At 42.6% G+C, this 23,953-nt stretch overlaps 1 protein-coding gene across 1 annotated transcript in view; it reads right to left on the bottom strand.

Annotated features, from left to right (window-relative positions):
* INTS2 (integrator complex subunit 2) overlaps positions 1-23,953 on the bottom strand; it is a 109,291-nt gene that overhangs the window by 25,792 nt on the left and 59,546 nt on the right. Inside the window, exons 12-15 of the mRNA XM_082245709.1 lie at positions 8,351-8,485; positions 2,618-2,900; positions 2,195-2,299; positions 326-490 (exon numbers count right to left, since the gene is read on the bottom strand). Coding sequence (XP_082101835.1) covers positions 326-490; positions 2,195-2,299; positions 2,618-2,900; positions 8,351-8,485 — 688 coding nt within the window. The remainder of the gene's footprint in view (positions 1-325; positions 491-2,194; positions 2,300-2,617; positions 2,901-8,350; positions 8,486-23,953) is intronic.

The raw sequence follows: 23,953 nt of genomic DNA, 5'->3' as shown, positions 1-23,953 counted from the left end.
TTTTGGCGTAGAGAGAGATACTGGCGCAGATTTAGCAAATAAAAGTGTCTCATGTGAATTTGAAAAGCCAGAATGTGCCAAAATCATGTACAAGTTCTAGACAGGTCCATGAATTTGCACCACTTTTAGAACACGAGACAGACTTTTGCAAAATCTGCATGCGCCAGTCATTATGAATTCCAGAGAATAATTCATTTTGGGCAGGTAGGAAAGTTCACAAATGTTAATTTTGTTGTGTGTTCAATTCTGTTCCTATACTCTTACACTTTTAGTGATAAGAAAGACTCATGAGCTAATTTATCTGCAGGTAATTCATTGAACTTACCCTCCTGTAGCTGTTTAGGAGAATGACTTTTGGCGGAGTTTGTTAATAGCATCCTCCTCAAAAGAGCATCTGTCCCTGTGATTTCTTCCTCACAGATCCAGTCATCCACAATGCAGAGGTGTGGGTAGTTTGTAGCAAGCAGACGTAGCAAGGCAGAGTGTAAACCTAAAATACAGATAAAATGAATATTGCTTTTTATTGCTGTATAGTGCCCTGAAAAGTATTCAAATGTGAAATTTTTCACATTTTGTCATGTTACAACCAAAAACGTAAATGTATTTTACTGGTATTTATGTCATAGACCAACACAAAATGGCACATAATTATGAAGTGGAAGATAAATGGTTTTCAAAATGTTTGCACAAATATCTGGGGCATGCATTTGTATTCAGCCCCCTTACTCTACACATGCACACCACATTTTTCACATTTGTAAAAAGTTTTGAAAAACATTTATCATTTTCCTTCCACTTGTGATAGGCCAACAACCATGTTGTGTTTGTCTATCACATACAATCCCAATAAAATACATTTACGTTTTTGGTTGTAACATGATAAAATGTGGAAAAGTTTCAAATCCAAATATGACCAGTTGAGTAGAAATTAGATCAATTCATTTTTTACAGCTAGTAAAATCATATCCTTCTGGGCACACTGCTAGAGAAGCTGTTTAAAGTAAAATCAAATATTGCTGCTATGGAAAACTCTTTTATAAAGACAAGTTAATTTAGGGCAGATCCCTTCAGTCCCAAAGTTAGTAAGCCCTTAACAAGCATGAGCAGACAAAACAATACATTTGAAAACACTAGGTGATAGCAACACATGATACCAGACCCTGGAACTATAGTTAGATATACTGCAGGGGTGTGGCTATCAGCATTATCACTGCTGATTCACAAGCCTGTAGCATGTTATTTGGCACATGACCACACTAAGTCCTGCCCACTCCTTTCTGGACTGCCTCTGTAGCTAAAACCCTCCCACTGCGAGCTGTATTGTATATGTGAGAGGAAAGAGTGTGAGACACATATGAATGAGGATTTGGATCTGTCAGAGAAGGTAAAAGGAAGATTTTTTGTTTAAGGCTTGTGCTCCCCATAGTAAATTGTTTGGTCCTTGTTTGGACTATCATATAGGAGCTTTTAGCTGTTTTTTAACAGTATCTAAATCTAGCAGTACATTTTATACAATTAATTTCCTTATTTGCACATCACACAAGGTGGGGTTAGCAATGGCAGCCCCTGTATTTTTTTCTTGACAGGCTTTCCATAAAGTGAACATGTAGCCTCAGGCATGGTTAAAAAATCATGATGAAAGTTCACGACAGAAGCACTAAAGTTGGTGGGATCAGAGTGTGCTGAGCTGCTGAGAGAACAGACTTAAAGTGGCTTCCCTTAGCTCCAATAGTCTGATGTCTGCGAGGTCCCTCGCTGGGTACGGGTTTTTCCATCATCTCGACTAGCAATCACGGGAATAATACAACTCCCGCGCATGTTGATGGAGTTCAGTCAATCCAGCACACAAGTACAGTTCCACAACTCAGAGTAGATTCTAAGTAGGAATGCGAGCAGGCAGGTAGGTTTATTTTATTGCAGGCGATACAGTGCATGTCTCTTCTGCAATAAACAGCCTGCCAGCTCCCGTTTTTTTCTGTAAAGCCTTTAGTTCTGCTTTAACTGACTTCAGTGCTTTGGGTATGAACTTTAATGACTTGCTCCATATTGCCTGCAGCTAGAAGCTCAGGAAAAGCTTGTCCTAACGATCATTTACTGCCTGTTAAGAATACATAATTTATTTAAGCTGTGCAATACCCTTCACATTTCAGCCCAACACCTTGGTGGGACAGCCCTTGTCAAAATATATTCTTACCTCCAAGTTCCTGCTGTAGACCCTGTGCTTGTCGAATAAGATATTTTATAGGAATTTGGTCCATCAATGATGAAGAGTAAGACTTTGGCTTTTTTTGCATGGCCGCTGTCATAACAGTAATGACATTAATAACACATCTCTGAATACACAAATAACATACACAAATTTCTATTTTCTACATACTATAGATAGTCTATTACATAAAGAGCCAAATGCACATGTTACAAGTATAAAAAACAAACACAGATTGGAAAACAAAAAACAAAAAAATAGCTAAACAAGCTGAAGTTGAGCATTTTTTCACAGTTAAGATAAGCATGCATTAACGATGCAAGTTCTGCACAAACATGCTGACCACTACTGCGCTACATAAAAATACATACGTTAATAAAACAATCAAAATAATTACAGCAAACTACCAACCTAATGTCTTTGAATTAGCTAAAAGAGCTTCCTCGTAAGAAAGAAGGTAATAAAGCAACAGGAGTTGAGTAGTTATCCTGTGTCTCTGGTTTAAGCGTGGACTCTCCCCTGGGTGACCCTGGAAAACTTTCAGGATTTCTTGCTCAGTGATTGGCTTATTAGTTGCCTCTGGACTAGACTTTGATGCTGGGGTGATGACAGAATTGATGTACACATCAATCAGTGGGAGCAGCTGCTGATGCAGTGGAAGGGTTGTTTCACAAAGCTGAGTATATATCCAGTCCTGGAACAGAATAAATTTAGAATGAAATATTTTGCTACATCAGACTATTCACAGAAAAAAATCTCAGTTACCGACTAGACTTTTCAGTATTTATTCTGGTTTGCTAAGAAAAGCATTTGCTGCGAGGCATTTAAGGAAGACTTTAGTTAACTGATGATTCAGCTAAACCATTCGAGCATCTCTATGCAGAGTTGTAAGCTGGAAACTGTATACTACCTGGAACAAATCACCTTGGGAGTAGTGAAGAGTTGAAGGGAGCCACAAGCTAGTCGTAAGGGTCTGAAAGGGCAGATTGATGCAAGCATGTTTGAAAGGGGTAGGCTGGTGGGTGGAATGTGTTGTTTCCCTGATATCCAACACTTGTTCCAAAAGGATTACATGTACATCTTTTATTAAACAATTTATTTATTTATTTTTTTCCTGAAATAGTGCTTGCGGAGCCATATATCTTGGCTATTGTAAGGAGATTCAAGTTGGAAATATAGAAGGACATAACTGCAGGCTCGAAAGACTTTACTCATCCTCAGTAGAATCATAGTTAGGGCTGGAACTGAAGGTTTTGAACTCCGAAAAAAAACAGCACCACTAGCAATGTAAGCAGGGTAATCAGCCTTGTCAAATTCCATACAGTGGATATAAAAAAATCTACACACCCCTGTTAAATGTCTGGTTTCTGTGATGAAAATAAATAAATAAGACAACGATAAATCATTTTAGAACTTTTTCCACCTTTAATGTCACCTATGAACTGTACAACTCAATTAAAAAACAAACTGAAATTTTTTTCTGGGGATGTAGCTGTGTTCAGAATTAAGCAAACACATTCAAACTCATGTTAAATAGGGGTCAGTACACACCTGCCATCATTTAAAGTGCCTCTGATTAACTCTAAAATTCAGCTGTTCTAGAAGGTCTTTCCTGACATTTTCTAAGTCGCATCCTACAGCAAAAGCCATGGCCTGCAGAGAGCTTCCGAAGCATCAGAGGGATCTCCTGGTAAAAGGTGTCAGTCAGGAGAAGAGTACAAAAGAATTTCCAAGGCATTAGATATACCATGGAACACAGTGAAGAGAGTCAACATCAAAATATGGCACAGTGACATTACCAAGAACTGGACATCCCTCCAAAATTAATAAAAAGACGAGAAGAAAACTGGTCAGGGAGGCTGACAAGAGGCCTACAGCAACATTAAAGGAGCTGAAGGAATATCTTGCAAGTACTATGTGGTACATGTGACAACAATCTCCCATATTCTTCATATGTCTGGGCTATGGGGTAGAGTGGCAAGACAGAAGCCTTTTCTTACAAAGAAAAACATCCAAGCCCGGCTAAATTTTGCAAAAACACATCTGAAGACTCCCAAAAGCATGTGGGAAAATGTGTTATGGTCTGATGAAACCAAGGTTAAACTTTTTGGCCATAATTCCAAAAGATGTTGTTTGGCCCAAAAATGACACTGCACATCACCAAAATGACACCATACCCACAGTGAAGCATGGTGGTGGCATCATCATGCTTTGGGGCTGTTTTTCTTCAGCTGGAACAGGGGCCTTAGTCAAGGTAGAGGGAATTCTGAACAGTTGCAAATACCAGACAATATTGGTACAAAACCTTCAGGGTTCTACTAGAAAGCTGAACATAAGGAGGAATTTAATCTTTTACCATGACAACGACCCAAAGCATACATTCAAATCAACAAAGAAATGGCCCAGCAAGAGCCCAGACCTGAATCCAATTGAAAATCTGTTTGGTGATCTGAAGAGGGCTGTGCACAGGAGATGCCCTCGCAATCTGACAGATTTGGAGTTTTTTTGCAAAGAAAAGTGAAGTCAAGATGTGCCATGCTGCTACCTAAAAAGACTGAGTGCTGTAATAAAATCCAAAGGGGATTTAACAAAGTATTAGTTTAAGGTTGTGCACACTTATGCAACCATATTATTTTATTTTTACTTCCCTCCACCTAAAGATTTCAGTTTGTTGTTCAACTGACTTTTACAGTTTATAGGCCACATTAAAGATTGAAAAATGATTGATCTTTGTCTCATTTTTTTACATCAGAGAAACCTGACATTTAACAGGTGTGTCTAGACTTTTTATATCCACTATATACTATATTCCCCCTTATGCGATTCCCTGCTTTGTCCCCCAAAAAATGCAATAAAAAAAAAAAAGACAAAATAGTTCAGCTGATTCACAGGCTGCAATGAAAGCATTGCTTAGAATAGTCTCCTTTAAGACCTGGTTCACACCTATGCAGGCTGCCGTGGATGCATTTTGCGTTTTCTTTTATATGCATTTTTAATGCATTTTTTGTCTGTGGTCTTTCAGGAGAAACCAGCAAAAACGCAATGGAATGCATCAAAATGCAAACGCTTCATTTTTTATGCATTTTTGCAACGATTCCATTGAAATCTATGGAATGGAGCCATAAACACAACCTGCTGCAGGGGAAAAAAGAATAAAAGTCCCTGACCCTTTCCAAAAAACTCAATGTGGAAAATGCATAGATGTGAACGTGACCCATAAGAAGTCATGTAAATGAACTGTAGTGAGTTTCTGCAAAACTGAAAATGCACTAAAAAAAATGCATAGGTGTGAACCAGGCCTTAGATTTATGGGGCTCAGAAAGTAGTTACAGCATTCATCCACTGAATCCTTATGGTGATGCCATTCTGAATGCTATTAACTGTAGTAAATGTTACAGGGGGGGGGGGGGGGGTTATATAGTCATAAGACAACACTGTGTTACACCACCAGTTAAAAGTATAGTAAACAGTTCTACCTGCACTATGCTTTTCACCTGCATAAGTTGTGCATTTATCATGTAGTTTCAGTCTTATGTTGTCCTGTACACACAACTTAAATCATCACATTGCTTCAGCAGTTTGAATTTGTGTTGAAGCATGAGGCATCCTACTCCACAGATTAATGCATGACCTCTGAAGTGTGAGACCTGATACTTCCTGTGAATAAACTACATATCCCACAATCCCTGAGTGTCTCAGTCTAGTGCTGGAGAGAAATATACAGTAATTAGATCTGACACATGCAGGCAAAGCAATCAAAGACACAAAGAGAGGTCCCTAAAATAGCTAGATGATGCATTTCATCACATTAGCACTCCTACATTTGTAATTCAACACAGAGGGAATAACAAGTCTTCATTGGACGCTGTGGGACCTGAAACAGGAAGTTGTTTGCACGCATTGCCCTTAGCCTGTAGGCTAATGTTACCAGCCTAATAACAATTGTATTTGTCAGCATCTGGTGAATATACCAGTTCACACTTGAGAGTATTCATGATGTAGCCCTAGAATTCAAATCTGCACAAGGGCTTTATTGAACACAGATCTTTGCATATCCAAGTATTCTGACTTGGGTTTGTAAATCTTACTGAATCCTTTGGCTTATGTTCAATTTAAGGGCATAAATTAATATAATGTATGCTACAGCCAATTTTCCTAAATCATCAGAAGATTTTCTGCAGCTTTATTGCTACATTGGAATGTGCTCGTGAACTTGTTAAGTAAGCTGTGGTCTCACGTTAAGATCTCTTCTGGAGTCAGCAAGGTCATGAATTCCTGCACATAAGAGCAGTCTGTACAGACTTCCTAATATCATTTGCAGACTAAGGAGAGCTACATTTGAGCTGTCATCATAGAGTTCCTTCCAAGACAGCACTGCAGACGAGGATACATTTGATTGAATCAGCATTAGAGCTGTAAGCAGATAAAGTTGCACCATCACCACATTTATGTGTGTTCTACATATCTAGTAATCCAGCTTGAAGAGAAGCCTTAGTAGATCTAGTAAGAATTTTTATTTGACAATGTGGCCATACTATTCGTATGTTTAAAACAGGTACAATGACAACCAGTGTATTGGTAGAAAAAAAAAGTCAAACATTAAAATTGCATTTATGGAAGAACTAAACCATGTGCTCAGACTCTTTCTCTGTATACGATAGCAGTCATGTATGAGGGTAGGCAAGGAGACAAAATAAAACGTCTGCACATGACGGAGTATTCAAAGTGAACATAGCTACAATCTTAGTGAAGATTACCAACTGCTTTAGCAAGTCAACCCCATATTGTGTTTCTAAGGCTAACCAAAGAGAAATTCTCCAATATTCTAACATTTTTCAACACAAAAGGAACCCTTAACCCCTTAAGCCCCGGAAGATTGTACCCCCTTCCTGACCAGGGCCTATTTTGCGATTCGGCACTGCGTGACTTTAACGGACAATTGCGCGGTCTTGCGATGCTGTACCCAAATTAAAATTGACGTCTTTTTTTTCCCACAAACAGAGCTTTCTTTTGGTGGTATTTGATCACCTGTGTGATTTTTTGATCATGCGCTATAAACAAAAAAAGAGCGACAATTTTGCAAAAATAACAATATTTTTCAAATTTTTTTATATGAAATTCCCCCCCAAAAAATGTAAAAATCAAAATTTTTTAACATTTTAGGCCAATTTGTTTTCTGCTACATATGTTTGGTAAAAAAAAAAAAATTGCAAAAAGCGTATTTTGATTGGTTTGCGCAAAAGTTATTGCGTGTAATAAGGAAAAGATTTTTGTCATTTTTATTGTTTTTAATTTTAACGAGTAATGGTGGCGATCTTAGATTTTTTTTTTGCAGGACTGCGACATTGCGGCGGACAGATCGGACCCTTGACTGACATTTTTGACACTTTTGGGGGTACCAGTGACATTACTATAGTAATCAGTGCTATACATATGCACTGTTACTGTAAAAATGACACTGGGAGGGAAGGGGTTAACTTTATTGGAGAGGGAGGGGTTAAGTGTGTCCCTAGGGGCGTGCTTCTAACTGTGATTGGATGTGGCTGTGTGTGTAACAGCACAAATCAACGGTCCTACATAGTAGGACCGTATGATCTGTGCTGTTACACAGGGGAGAGTGACAGGCGGCTTTGTTTACATTAGCCGCCTGCCTTTCTCCCGCTGTATCCGACGATCGCGAGTGACCGGCGGACATCGGGTCCGCCGGTCACACGCGCGGGCTGCTTAGGGAATGAGCGGGAGCGCGCCTCCGGCGGGGCGCGCTCGCCCCCTATTGGCTCCCAGGCTAGTGACGTACCGGTACGTCACTTTGTCTGTGAGGGGATGACCACCGCTGTATATAGTCGGGCGGCGGTCGACAAGTGGTTAAATAACCTTTCTGGTCCCTGGAAATCCCTGCTAAAAATGACAATATCTACAACATCATGATATTAGTGTGATGGTCAGTGGGAAGAATGCTCCTTACTTTGGGGGTCATTGAAAAGAATTACCCCCTTACAGATCGCTAAAAAGATCAATGGTGTCAGTGGGAAGTTATCTGGGGCAGAAATTGCTAATTGCTCAAGGAACCCCTAGCAATCTCTGAAGGAACCATGGTTGGTCAACCCTGTGGTAGATGAAGGTAAATATTAATGAATTACATACCTTTATTGACACCTTGTGCTTAGTGAAAGCACGACTTCTCAGCAGCTGATAAATACAGTGAATTGGTAGAAAGCCAGTAATGTTTGCACTCAAGTTGCTTGTAACAGGGACACGAACCGCATGTGCTGTGACAACCTAGCAGAGAAACAAAATAAAGATCTTATTTATTATGTTTCAAACACTTTTTTTTTTACTTTTGAGGTATACATAATCTTTGTAAAACAGAATACATTCTTAAACATTTCAACCTGGTGTGATTGACAGGATTAAGTCTTATGATGAACGTTGCTAGTTATACTGACATCTGTGCATTATAGTTTTCAGGTAGTCTGCAGCAAACCAGATGGAGCCCACCTTATTTCTTGGCTGGAGGGCATCCAGCATCATCTAGCACTTTCCTCCCCAGCCCAACTGTCCCTGGCCCACCCCTTTTATTTACCAGATTTAACTTTTTTAAATTATGGAAGTTAAACATCACATATAGGCATTACCTAGGGCAGCAGGGTAGAAGCTGGCAATTACAGGCCAGTGAGTGTAACATCATTTGTAGTCAGGTTAATGCAATCACTCCAGGATCATTGGAAGTATCATTGAATCACTTAAAAATATTCAACATGCTGAACCTAAAGCAGCATGGCTCTACTGAGGGCAGAATATGTCACACTAATCTAATTTTTTTTTACTATATTACCAATGTTTTGGACCAGGGTGGTGCTGTGGACATAGCATATCTCGATTTAGCAAGGCATTTGATATAGCTCCACATAATTATCTAATACAAACGTTTTTCAAGCTAAGACTTAACCCTTGGCTGGTTCAGTGGCTATACAGTTGGCTAAAGGATAGATACCAGAATGTGGTTGTAAATGGGGTCCAGTCACTACTGGTGTACCACAAGGCTCGGTTACTAGGTCCTGTTCTATTTAATCTATATGAAAGTATAACTAAAAGGTGTGTTGGGCAAAGTACGTCTTTTTTGCGGATGATACAAAAGGTGTGTAATGAGGTTGATATGCCTAGCGGTATCTAACATGGATCATGATTTGGCATGGCTGGAAGATAAGTCAAGGCAGTGGAAACTGCAGTTTAATATTTCTAAATGTAAAATAACGCACCTAGGGAAAATTTGATTTTTCCTACAGCTTACCTGTAAAATTATTTTCTTGGAGTACATCACGGGACAAAAAGCAGCCATAATAATTACTATGTGGGTTATGCGCCACCTATAGGTGAATGGACACTGGCAGATCAATAAAACAGGAAGTCCTCCTCTATATAACCCCTCCTACACAGGAAGTACCTCAGTTTTGTAGCAAAGCAATGAACATCCCAAAAAAGAGGGGAGGGACCTGTATGTCCCATGATGTACTCCAAAAAAAGGATTTCTCAGGTAAGCTGTAGGAAAAATCCAATTTTCTTTATCGTACATCATGGGACACAGAGCAGCCATATTAATTACTATGTGGGATGTCCTAAAGCAATGCCCTAGAGGGGAGGGAGACACAATCACAGAAACTGCCACCTGAGGACATATGCCTCCCGTAACATACCGTGACCAAAGCAGTATCCTCAGTGGCTTTGATATCCATCTGGTAAAATCCTGTGAATGTATAAATGAAGGACCATGTAGTGGCCCTAAACACCTGAGCCCCTGACACCTGATGGCGGATGGCTCAAGATGCTTCCACACACCTGGTAGTGAGCGCTCTCACCAAAAAGGGGCCGAGAACCCTGCCCTTTCAAGCCATAGGCTTGAATAATTAACTGGCGGATTCAAAGAAAAAATAGTTAATTTGGATGCCTCCTGCCCTTCCAGGGCTCTGCTGGCAGCACAAACCAGGATTCCCGAACTGCGCTGACAATTTAAGTAAATCCTGACCGCCTGAACTACCTCCAGAGTATGCAGCGATCTTACTCCTACCAACTAAGGATTAAAAAAGAAAGGCAAGACACTGTCCTGATTTAAGTGAAAACTAGAAATTAGAAGTGATAGCAACCAAAGAAGCCACCTTCTGAGTCAAAGGAATAACCGTTTCTCAAGATGGTTCAAAAGGTGGCCTCTGCAAGGACAATCAAGAGCAAATTCAAGTCCCAAGAACACAAGGGTGGCCTGACAGGCAGGACTGTCTGCGTAACACCCTGTATGAAGTATGAATCAAGGTGTGAGGCACAACAGCCTCTAGAAAAAAAATGGATAGAGATGAATCTGACCCTTAATGGTATTTAAAGCCAATCTCACTTCCCTTCCTGATTGGAGAAAGAGAAAAAAAAAAAAAAAAACTCCAACTCGCAGATCTTCGGGTGCCACTTCCTGGTTTCACCACAGGCATAAAATATTTCCAAGTCCTGTAACTGAAGCTCCCTGAAGCCAGCTTCCAGGCGCTCAACAGAGTGGAGAGAACAGGACTCAAGACCATTAGGTCCAGCTGGGTTAGGAGTGTCTAAGGCTATGTTCAGAGTTCCAAGCCCTCCTGGGCTAATTCGGCTAACACTATCATCAGTGTTACCACCGCCTGGATTTTTTGCAAAAGATGCGGTAGTAGTCGACACAGAGGGAAGATGTCAATTAGAGAGAACTGGTCCCTAAGGTGTTACCAGTGCATCTACCCCTATTTCCAGTGTGACTCTCGTCCCAGACACAACCTGTCCAACTTCTTATAGAACTTGGAATCCAGGAGATCCACCTGCAGAGTTTCCCAACATTGCCAGATTGCCAAAAAAATGTCTCAGGAAGCAGCGGCCGCGTAGTCCTGGCATTAGTTGCTGATGACTGAAAAACACCACTGTCATTTTTCTATAGCTGGAATATGTACTGGCGGCAGAGACAGCACCTGTTGTTCTGCCCCAGACAGAATGTGGTTCCCTTCCAGAGTTGTATGACTCCTGGTGCTGCCTTGGTGGTAGAGACACTGTCGGGTTGAACCTACAACTGGTTCACTCAATCTAAAACAAAGTGTACTGACCAAAGGTTTCAAGATATCGATGGGCAGTAGTTTCTCCTGTGGAAACCAAGTCCACAGAACTGTAACCACTTTCAAACCAACTGGAGCAACTTGCCTCAGTGGTTATTTTCCATACCCTTGAAAGGAAGAATTTTGCCCTCTCCAGATTCCGAACCAACAACCACCAATTTTAGCTCTGCAACACCCCGGGAACAGAGCCCTATGTCAAGCCAATGCTTGGATCATCATGTTCCAGACAGAGGGAATAATTCTCTACAAAAAAACTTGGGAGTAGGACTGTCCCTAGGGAACATGCTTCAACCTAGATACATTTCTGCAGGAGAAAATTGTATCTTAATAAAACCTGAATCTGACTGCTTCCTGAGCAAAGATTATTAGGGTATACTGAGACTGACACCCCCTTCAACTTCACCAGGGCTTTGAGCTTTGCGAACCCTTGGGAGCTGTGGCTAGCTTAAAGGGCCGAGTCACAAATGAAAAAAAAAAAAAAGACAACTTTCTACTGCAATTGCAGAAACCTTTGATGAGGCTGGAAAAAAATGGCGCATAAAAGATATGTGCTATTGATAATTTTGGACCCCGAAATCTACCTCTAGCAGAGAGGTCATCACTGAACGCCTATCTAAAGACTCGTACACACGCGTCGAAACACGGCCGATTTTCGTGCAGTCAGTACAGATTTCCACAGGGAAAAAATGGATTTTTGTAAAATCTTACCGTAAAATCCTTTTCTCTTAGCTCATTGACAGACGTAGTCCTCGGTGATACAGCACCTTCGGGTTATGTTGCCTCCACAGGAGTAGGACTAGACAGGAAATAAAATGCTCTGGCCACACCCTAGGGGCAGTCCCAGAGGGTATATCCTCTCTCTCTCTGCCTCAGCAAATCAGTTATGTCATAAAAGAAGTCTTTAGAGAATTTAACCCAACCCAAAAAAACAGAGGGGCGGGTACTACGTCTGTCAATGAGCTAAGAGAAAAGGATTTTACGGTAAGATTTTACAAAAATCAATTTTTCTCTATCGCTCATTGACAGACGTAGTCCTCGGTGATACAGCACCTTCGGGAAGTCCCAGAGCAGTATCACAAATGAGGGGTGGGAAAATGGAAATCAAATCCAAATCTAGAAGGCCCAACCGGTGCCAACTAGAAGTTTACAATGCTCATCCTTAATGATGAGACTCAACAAAAAAATTTTCAAACAGAAAAAAAAAACCCTCGAGGTAGACCACCGGTCTCCTCAAATTGCGGCCTGCAAAACCTTGCGGCCAAATGAGGCATCCGCCGATGCCATCACATCAATTTTATAAAATTTTGTAAAGGTATGTACCGATGACCAGGTGGCCGCTTTACATACCTGGACCACTGACGCCTGATGGCGAAAGGCCCAGGAAGTACTGAGCGCTCGAGTGAAGTGCGCCCTAACAGGGAACGGAGGATTCCGACCCTTAATAGAATAAGCCTGTACCACCGTCTGACTGATCCATGTAGATATGGTCGCGGCAGACACAGGCAACCCCCTTCAAGGGCTATCCGTGATCACAAAAAGTGAGTCCGTCTTACGAAAACCACTTTAGGAAGGAAGGATGGATTCGGAAGAAGAACCACCTTATCCCTATGAACCACCAGATCTGGGGAACGACAGGATAATGCGGCCAGTTCTGACACCCTGCGTAGAGAAGTAATGGCCACCAAGAAGGCCACCTTCTGGGAATGTAAGCAAGGGAATCTCCCTAATATCTTCAAAGATAAGTTTCTGAAGAACCGACCACACTAAATTAAGATACCAGGCGGTAAGGGTGCGCGCACTGGCGGAGCCAGATGTCGCACCCCCTGGATGAAATTCCGCACCAAGGAATGATTAGCCAAAGGTTTCTTGAAAGAAGATTGCTAACGCCGAAAACCTGACCCTTGATCGTGCTCAAGGATAGTTTCTGCTCAACCCCTTGTTGCAGACAGACCAAAATTCGGGTCACCGAATAGGTCTGTGGGGGAAATCCAATAGATTCACACCATGCAATATAAGACTTCCATGTGCTGGAAGTCGCTTTCCTTGCTTTAACTGGAGGTAGGAATAACTGAAGCTGACACTCCCTTGTCCTTCAGTACCTGGGTCTCAATGGCCAGGCCATTAAGCCAGCGACTGTAAAGCAAGATGGAAGATCGGTCCCTGAGACCGCAAATCCTCCCTGAGAGGAAGTCTCCAAGGAGCGTCCGCGACTAGCCTCGCCAAGTCGGCGTACCAGGCTTGACGAGGTCAATCCAGAATTTCCAGAATAACTGGAATTCCCTCCACCTCTATCCTGCGAAGAAGTTCCCGCAGCAACTTGAGAGGATGGAAGGCATGCCGTAGCTGATACTGCCCCCACGGGGCGATCAGCGTTTCTGCTGCGTCCGCTAGAGGATCGTGGCGCGAGCTACAAACCTCTGCACCTTCCTGTTAGGCCAAGGTGCCAACAGATCCACATCCGGGATGTCCCAATGAAGGGACAGCTAGGGAAAAAAACCTCTGGATGAAGAGGCCATATGCGATTGGATCCGAATCGGGCTGCTCTAGAGCTGCTCGATCCAGTAAATCAGACAAAATCTGATCGCTCTCAGTTCCGATACCCTTATTGGTAATCTGGATACTATCGGAAGAAATGACTTCCCCTGGTTGAGCATCGGAGACTTCCTGGTCCGCTCGCTCAACCGGATCCGATTGTCCAGGGAATCGGAATTCTGATTCCATTAAAAAAGAATCTCCTTCAGGAGAATTCGGGTATGAGACTGGGTATACGGTACTGCCTCTAAGAAGGCCACCATCAGTCCCAGCCAATTGACGGACAGCAACATCCGAATCGTTGACTGAACCCTCTGGAGTTTCCCAGCAAGGAGAAACTCTCTTGCCCAGGATGTATCCAACCTTAGGCCCAGATAGTTCAGTCTCCTGGTGGGAACCAGGGATGATCTTTGGGAAAGCGAAAAAACGCTGATGTCCTGCGATGATGGGGATATAAAGATAGGCATCCTATATCTCTTTTATGCAGGGAGGCCACCACTGTACGGATGGACTCTATTTCTTCCCAAGTCCAGATTTGGACGCACCTTGCCCTCTTTCCTGGGCATTGTGAATAGGTTCGAATAGAACCCCTGAAACCGTTCAATGTTAGAAGGGCAGAATCGCACCGGTGGAAGTGATCGAAACTCGATCCTGTGTCCTCCAGAAACCGGTGAAGACATCCCCCCCCCACCCCAGAGATGGGAAGGGGCGCATCAGGCTATATTCTTCAGGCTTGGCTGAGCCGGACTCTTTGTTTACCCGACCAGCGCCCTTTGAAACCCCTCTAAAAGGGGCTTTGGAGGGTTTCGCCTTATCGCCCGCCCTCGCGGAACGAACAACTCTATATGAGCAGAAAAGGAAGGTCCTCGTTAGTTACGAGGTCTTTTTATCCTAACAGTCTGTGGCAAGACAGCAGGTGGTACCATCTATCCTATAAAGAGGAATTCCTCAAACGGATAGCACCTAGCCATGCGTTTGGAAATAACAGGGGTTTGTTTCAAAACGACCCCATTTGGGTAAAGGAAAATCCTTCGCCCTTTTGGTAGGCTAACAAGTACCAAAAAGGAATCTCAGTCTCAGCTACCTCTGCCGGTGTAACCTCAAGACTAAAGGTTTCCCGGACGGACACAACTAGTGCATCCACCACTCTTGTGCTATGGCGGAGGCAGAAACGTGCTCCTCACTGCTGAGGAGATATTACCTGAGACAACAGCCCCCTAAGAGGGACCTGCAACTGCATTGACCAGTTCCGAATCCGTATCTGAAGTATCTGATAAACAATAGGGGTAGGCGGGGGTCGCTACTTGACCCCCGTCCCTGACAGGCCACCTCCACCCGGGATACCAAAGACTCCAAAATTGCCGATAATGTATTAAAAACAAGTGGGGTACTGGAGGGTCCTGCGGCCACCTTGAGGGGATCAGGTGGGGATACCTATGCGGCAGGGTCAATGATTATACAAGACACTTGCCAGCGACAAAAAATGACAAAGTAAAAAAAAAAAAAAAAAAAAAAAAAAACTTTTTTTTTTGTGTCCCCCAGTCGCAACAGCGCCCCTCAGTGTTACCTGCCTTTTTGGACCCCACAGAGAGAGAGACAGACCCCAAGGCTCATCCCTGATGCACAGAAGTTTTCATCAGCTTGCTCAGTGCTTGTCTTGTTACAGACAGGAAGTCTTTGGCCCTATTTCCTGGGTAAAAGAGGCGGCTCCGCCCCTTAACACGCCTGCCGGCTCCTCCCCCTGGCTCCATGAGGTGTTTGAGTCACCTCAAACATGGCCGCCCCCATGCTGGAGACACGAGGCTACACCAAAATGGCGGCCTCGTGCGATCTACCAGACAATGGCGGCGGCCTGCACAGAATAGCGGCATGTCTGCAGAAGGATCTCACAACCCTTCACCCTCATGGTGGTCAGCGTGGTCGGAGGTACCGGACCCTAGCGGGCCGTATGCGGTCCGCTGCTTAGCTGGAGGAATGATCTGGAATGCAGTATACATGTATAGACATCGCCCTGTGGCTACTGACAGGTAGGATACCTTATACTATCACAGTAAAGTTCTAGTACTGCCACTGACTACAATCATTTACACATTTTTACAATTAGATTGTCAGCTCCCAAACCAAGCCTCCTGGCTTCTTGTACACAAAAATCACACTCAATTAGGGGGATCTGTGACATGTTATAGGATAGAGGGGAACCCATCCTTACCATTACAGAGAGGGGCCCGCGTTCACCACAAGACCCATCAGGGGGAAAGGGGGAACATACTACTCACCATACCGGAACCAGGCGGGCGCCAACTCCTGACAGTACCCCTCTCCACCGAGGTAGGAGGGCTGTCGACCAATACGGGCGCCGTGACTCATGGTCTTTGGTGTTTCAGCGAGACGTTTAACTCGCAGGGTCAGTCCCCGTCCAGTGGGACTATGTCGCGGCCGACCCAGCGCGGAGCTATGGCCTGCACGCGCTCGTAGGCTGAACTGGGGTGACCACTAGATCTCAACATCCCGCCCGTCGCCCAGTTCAGCTTTCTTGCTTGAAGATCTCACAGGAACACTGGAGAAAAAAAGCTGTCTTAAAAAATTATTTTCTAAGAAAAAAATCCTGCCAGGACCGAAGATCCCAGCAAGGCATCTAGGTCCTTACTCCTGACTAGACAGAAAAAAACTGATTTGCTGAGGCAGAGAGAGAGGGGATATACCCTCTGGGACTGCCCCTAGGGTGTGGCCAGAGCATTTTATTTCCTGTCTAGTCCTACTCCTGTGGAGGCAACATAACCCGAAGGTGCTGTATCACCGAGGACTACGTCTGTCAATGAGCGATAGAGAAAATCGAATGAGCAAGACTGGGCATGCTCAGTGAAGAAAGAACACAAAGAAAGCAAACCAACACATGACATCACTTCTGAAGTAGAATTTTGTTGGGCGAGAAAATTCGTGTGCAGTCTAGGCACATTCCAACCAACAAAACACCACTCTGGACAAAAGACGGATGATCGGTCGGCCGATAATCGTTGCGTGTGCACTAGGCTTTAGGCTACATGTACATGAGACGTTTTAAAAAAGTCCCTTGAACGCTGGAATTTAAAGGACGTTTAAAACGTCCGTTGTGTTGCGTTTGCAGCCGCGTTTAGCGGGCGTTTACGCTCAGAACCGTTTCTAGGAGGTCAAAAAATCATTCCCCTTTAAAATGGAAAAACGCGATCACTAAACGCGTGTGATCGCGTTCGGTCGCGTTTTTGAGTTTGAAACGCCGGTAAACACACGTTCTGAACATTCTGAACGCAAATAATTGCTTTCCAAAAAAACGACACTGAACTCAACTGCCTCTAAATGACTGTAAACGACCCAGTGTACATGGACAGATAAGATAACATTGAGGTGGGTTCAGGGGCTTCTGAAAAAAATGCCCAACTGCTCAAAAACGTCCGTTTACAAGTTGCAGTGTACATGAGGCCTTAAACAAAAGGATGCCCAGCTGCTTGAGATCCTAAGATAGAACTCATGTCCCCATTTGGTTTTGGAACTGCTACCATTCAAGTGTTTTTTTAATAATGAGCCCATAGCTTCTGCTCTAAGAGCCAATGCAAGGCAAAATACTGAAGACTCTGTGGCAGACCCAGAAGGTACCAAGAGGTGTACTTAACCTAGCGGGTTTCTGCCGGCTAAAGACAGAATGACCCACCTCAGAATCGTATCCTCTGGTTCGAGATACTATCAAACCACAGCAGCTTCAGATGCCTCCCTCACTCAGGAGAGGAAAGTTTACAGCACCTGGTATTCCCAGGCAGTCCCATCCAAGTACTAATCAGGCTTGATCCTGCTTAGGCTCCAAACAACGGTGATCAGCCATGTTCAGGGTGATGCGGCCGCAGTCCATCTGGCGAAAAATGAATGAGTCAGGAAACATTGCAATGCCAGACATCACAGTGGCTTTGATGTACCAGAAATCACTGGACATGGGGAGATGTGGACACCGCCAGATCACGGAATCTGAGAGCGGTGCACTTGCCTCCCCAGGCTATCTCTCCCTTCTGGAGTCATTTTAGCTGGTATAACAGGGAAAAAATATAGAAACTTTATTAGCCAACACCTAATACGCAGTACCCCAAGGATGCAGGCCAACAACAATGTTGGTCTACTACTGTGCAACCCGTAGGTATGCAAGTATGCAGTTACCTAGGTATGCCAATATGCAGGTATAGAAGTATTCTGACCATTCATGCATTTATGTATGCAATTCAAGGCAATAGGCACATATGTATGTAGCCCAAGGCAAAAAAGCACATATGTGTACAGTTTAATTTAACTAAGTGCATATGTATGCAGTTCAGGACAAAAAGGCACATGCAGTTAAGGACAAATAAGTGTGTGTGTATATATGCAGTTCGAGGCAAAAAAGCATATATGCATGCAGTTCAATGTGGATTTATGCAATATGCCTTTATGGAAGCTTGCATTTATTGACAGTGTTATTTTCGTCAACTAAATTAATACCATTTTATTTGACTAAAATACGACTAAAACTAGAACAATTCAGATGACTAACATATGACTAAAACTAAAATTACATTTTAGTCAAAAGACTAAAATACGACAAACTAAAATGGCATTTTATTTATTCAAAAGACTGACTAAAATTAAATAAAAATTTTTTCACAATGGCTAAATCTGTGTCTGCAGTGCATGTTCAAGCCTTAATATCATAAATAATCAACATGTTATTAGATTTTTACTCCAGGAGTATATAATTCTAGAAATGATGCATAAAAAGTTAACTAAACCCATTCAGTTTTAGTCGACTAAAATGTACTGGAGATTTTAGTCGACTAAAATGTACTGGAGATTTTAGTCGTCTAAAATGTACTGGAGATTTTATTCGACTAAAATGTACTGGAGATGTTAGTCGACTAAAATATGTGCATCCACGCAAAACGCATCCATGCGTTTATGCAAACGTGCCTATGCAAGCATGCGTCTATGCATTCATGCAAACATCATTGACAGCAAACATGTCCATGCATGTCCTCACACTGACAGTGTGAGGAGAAAAAAAACATCTGATCGCCGGCTGCTGTTTACTTTACATGATCAGCTGTCATTGGCTGACAGCTGATCATGTGGTAAGGGGGCGGGATCGCCCCCGATCTCCGATATGTGATCGAGTGAGTCTCATGGACACAGAGCGAGCTCCGCAGGAAGCGCGCAGGCCACTCATTGCCGAGAGGACGCCAATGTACGCCCTCCCGGCAATTCAGGTCCGCGCTGTAGCCGTCATTCGGCTATAGCGCGGACGTCAAGTAGTTAAATACATCAAGGGGGTGAATAAATTTCGGGAGGGCAGTTTTTTCAATATAAAACCAAAAATCAAGAACACAGGGACATGACCTCAAACTAACTGGAGGAAAGTTCAAAACTAATCTTAGACCGTATTATTTTACTGAAAGGGTAGTTGATGCTTGGAATAAGTTTCCAGCAGAGGTAGTGAGCCAGTCAACAGTACATGGCCTCAAACATGCTTGGGACAAACATAGATGTATACTCAGACAAAAAAAAAAAAAGTATAAAAACAAAAAAATGGGCAGACTCAATGGACTACTTAGTCTTTTTTCTGCTGTCATGTTTCTATGTAGTTTTCATACAAATGTAGCCTGCCAAGTACACCCACTCCTCCAGACTGATATGCAACCATCAAGGAATTTCGATCTTTGCATAACTCCTCCAAAGAACCATGTTCGTGCATCAGCACTGAGGGCGCTCAAGAAGAGTACAGAAGCAGGGTTCCATGATGTTTTTAGGAAACTGTGTACAGCATCCTTCCCACCAGCCATGAGCTGCCTGTCTGTATTGCATAGATAAGTATAAAAGGTTATATAATGAAAACAAAGTTTTTTTTTTTTTTCAAAGTTCATGTTGATGAGGGGAAAAGAAGGACCTATGGAAGGCATTAAGATAAAATTGAGGCTGTAAGAAAAACTGCAGCTAAGGTTAAACGGGATATAACTGTATAACCTGCATATAGCTCACCTGCTCTAGTTTTCAAAAATTAATCAAACATCTTTTGAAATGTGTATTTTTTTTATTAGTGTAACTTGGTATATTTAAGGTCTCATGCACACAGGACTTTTTTTTTTTTTTTTTGAGTCTCCTAGAAGCCAGCAGCGTTTTTGCTTAACCACTTGCCTACTGGGCACTTTCACCCCCTACCTGCCCAGGCCAATTTTCAGCTTCTAGCTCGGTCACATTTTAAATGACAATTGTGTGGTCATGCAACACTTCCCCAAATTAAATTTTTATTATTATTTATAAACACAAAAAGAGCTCTCTTTTGGTGGTACTTAATCACTGGGTTGTGATCACTGATGTGCGCTGATCAGGCAGCACTGATGGGCACTGATAGGCGACATTGATGAGGAGGCACAGGTGGGCACAGATTGGCAGCATTTTTGCAGAAGCGGATAATCGGATCTTTTCTCCTCTCCTCCACACGCTGACAGTGTTCTGTTGACATCGTGATCATCTGTGATTGGACACAGCTGATCACATGGTAAAGAGCTGCTGATTGGCTCTTTACCTTAATCTGAGTTCTCCAAAGCAAACACAGAATGCGCCGCCCATGCTCAGCTGCAGCCACAATCAAGGGAGGCCGTCATAAGACTATAGCATGGTCGGCAAATGGTTAAAAACGCCTTATGCTTCTAAAAGCGTCTAAAGTTTTTACAAGCTTTCACAGGTGTCAAGCTCTTGGGCGTGAATTCATATCATTGGCCAGAATAAATAGATTTATTCTGGCCATTAAAAAGAATTAATGCTCAAGCACTAGCATTTAGGCATGTTTAGTAGCTTCTAGCAGCATCAAGCATTTTTCTGCTCCAACGCTGATGCTCCTGGACGCACTGACAGTGGGGGTTTTTTTTCTTGCCCCGAAAAGGTCCTGCCAATAAAACACTGCTAAAAGCCTAGGTGTGCATGGACACATAGGATAAAATGGAGGGGTGTCAGAAATGCCAGATGCCCCCTAGAAGTAAGGGGGGAAAATATCCACTGTGCGTGAGGCTTACATATTGCAGTTATTGATGTTGTGAATTTCTGTTAATCATTTCTGTGCCTAGCTCTCCAGAGGCTGAGCTACATTGCACCTTGAGTAGTACTGAAATATAGCCATTCCTATGTACCATAAATTATACAGTAGGCTATTGGTGCAATAAGTGACTTTGCCTGCCTTATTTCAGATCTAGAAAATAATTATAGCTGGTCACTGCAAATTCATTTTTGCTGTATGAATAAAGTTAATAGTGAAGCATTTAGGACATAAAAAAATCAACAACTATCCCTTAACCCCTGTGAATTCCAGCACTTAAAGAGGTTGTAAACTCTTTTTTTATTTTCTTTTTTCTTACTTACCCTGCAAGAGAAACACATAATGAGCTAGTATGCGATGCATACTAGCTCATTATGAAATACTTACCTTAGAACGAGCCCCCGCCGTGCCGTCCGCTTAGCTGGATGACGGGCGACATGTCTAGTCGCCCGTCTTCCGGGATCGCGGCATCCGGCCATCTGATTGGCCGGAGGCGCGGTGACGTCACTCCCGCGCACGCGCGCGGGAGCCGACAGTCACGGCACGGAGTTCTGAATGAACGGCACGAGCGGCCGTTCCTTCAGTGCGCCTGCGCCAGTGACGTCACTGGATGCTTCTAAGGTAAATATCTCCTAAACGGTACATGTTTAGGAGATATTTACAGTACCTATAGGTAAGCCTTATTATAGGCTTACCTATAGGTACAAGTTGTAGAGGAGGGTTTACTTCCTCTTTAACCAGTGGTAGTTATTTAAAATTTATGGTTCTGCTTTTAATAGAATCAAACTTGTACATTCCAAAAATATTTCAAATAAAATTACACAGCACAAATAAAAAATAAAAAAAGTCTGATTTTGACATAGTATATTATACTATTCGCCAGTCAAGCAGTACAGATTATGAACACTACATTAATATTCATAGAGGTAAGACAAGTTCTTTCAAGCAGTAATTAAATTAATTCCCATGCAGACTAATTTAATTACTTTAAGACTGCTAATGTTCCTCAAAAGGGAAATTATTCTGTGATCTATAAACATGTAAAACTGTGAAGTAAATAAAGACGCCTATTTGAATGGATTTTATATTAATATTAATACATATGTTCTACGCTTGAGTTATTAGAATGCAAGATGTTTATTAAACTTTGCTACAAGTAAAAGCTTCACTGATGTATATTTTAACTTATTGTTTTAAACAGTTAATATAGGAGGCATAGTTGGTGGTATACTCACTTATGTGAACAATGTTTGGCAGTTTTTTGCCTTTAGGTAGAGCAACCAACATAGCAGGCAAAATTCCTGCAGCCATTGTAAATGTGCATTTTCTGTCCTCTCTACAAACCACTCTCATTTGTACTAGAGAATCAAACAAAAAATCCTGCAGTCTGAAGAAACATGGCAATTCTTCAAAATGCTGAAAGCCTATCTAGCTAACAACTTAACCTGCTTGTGCGAAACCATTGTACAGAGCAGGTAAGTATAACCGGTTTATTATTAAATAATAAATAAATAGAAAAGAAAAAAAAAAAAAGCTTTACAATCACTTTAGATTTCTTAATATAATGCGTGTTCATCTCAATTGGTGAACTGTGTGCCATCATTACACCCTTTACAATAACCAATTTTCATTCATATTATCCACCTACACGTCAGCACCCAATCAAAACATAACCGTCTCTAATTTCTGCAATGGATAACAAACAAGTAAACATGGGTTCAAATAATACAACTAGCCAAATCAGCCATATTATTCTTACAAAAAGTAAGTAGTTCTAAAGGAAAGTTTTGGTCTTGCAAAAATTTTGGTTCTATAACTGAAGAACATCTACTTACAGTGTTAAAGGGTAACTTTTGTGTGTGTGTGTGTGGGGGGGGGATAAAACAGGAAATGCATATTTATATTTATTGGTGCACTGAAATGAAAATTCCGGAGCCGAAACTGGAAATTTAGGATGCACTTGGCCGAAAACTAAAATTTTTTTTAAATAATCTTTATTTTCGCTTTTTCAAAAACAAGTGGGTAGAAAGAACCAACAGTACAACAAGTAAAAGAGGTAACAGTAAATTCAGCATTTGTGGTGGTACATCACACAGAAACAAAGTCATGTTTATATCAGACAGTATTAACATCATAAGGAGTGTGCCCATTGGCCAAACGGAGGAAAAACCTCATTCAAGTCCTGTCCCGATACCCTGGCCCAGTCCCCAGGGAAGCACCCCCCGGAGTGGCCTGGTAAGGTCATGACCGTCCACAACGCATCATAGTTGCAACCAATATCACACACTAAAGTAGTGATCAGAAGAGTAGAGCTGAGACAGGAAGGAAGAAAGAAGGCAGCGCTCCTAGCAGACCTGCCAAGAAGAGAAAAAGAAGAAAAGTTAGCCTGGAATTTGCACGGTCCCCGCGGGGACACTCCCCAGGGAAGAAACCCTGGGAAGTGAATTGCAGCACGCACCTACCAGCGGTCCTTCCCGAGTGCCCTAGGTGTCAAAAATCTCCTCCGAGTAAAACATCCACCCAGTCCAAGTGTCCATGAAGCGAGACTGCATCCCCCGTGAGGTCAACACCCTCCTTTCAGCTTCCATAACCAAAATTAACCTCCCGTTTCCATTCAGCCAATGTGGGACAAGTGGTCTGCTTCCAATGCCTCGGAATCAGCAAGAACGGGAACACTAGGTTTATACCTCTTAATAGAAGAGCGGGTGTCATGAAAAAGGTACTGCAGAGGGGTGCGGTCAGGAGGGGTGACTGCCAATTTCTTTATCCAGGGATGAACCACATCCCAGAAGGGTTTCAGGAACGGGCAGTACCACCATATGTGTAAAAATGTACCCTCCTGGTCACAACCCCTCCAGCAGCGCAAATTGGAGTTAGGAAACATCCGTATCAGTTTAGAGGGCGTCCTATACCAGCGAGAGAGAAATTTGTAGGAGGATTCCTGGATTCTGGTACTGATGGGAGGAGACATGGGTCAGATGGAAGATCTTGGTCAACTGCGGAGAGGAAAACTGCACT

This window comes from Pelophylax lessonae, assembly GCF_965119305.1.
Source record: "Pelophylax lessonae genome assembly, chromosome: 2".
In the NCBI taxonomy this organism is placed as follows: Eukaryota; Metazoa; Chordata; class Amphibia; order Anura; family Ranidae; genus Pelophylax; species Pelophylax lessonae.
The sequence above is the reverse complement of the archived record's forward strand: the minus strand, read 5'-3'. Positions and strand labels throughout refer to the sequence as shown.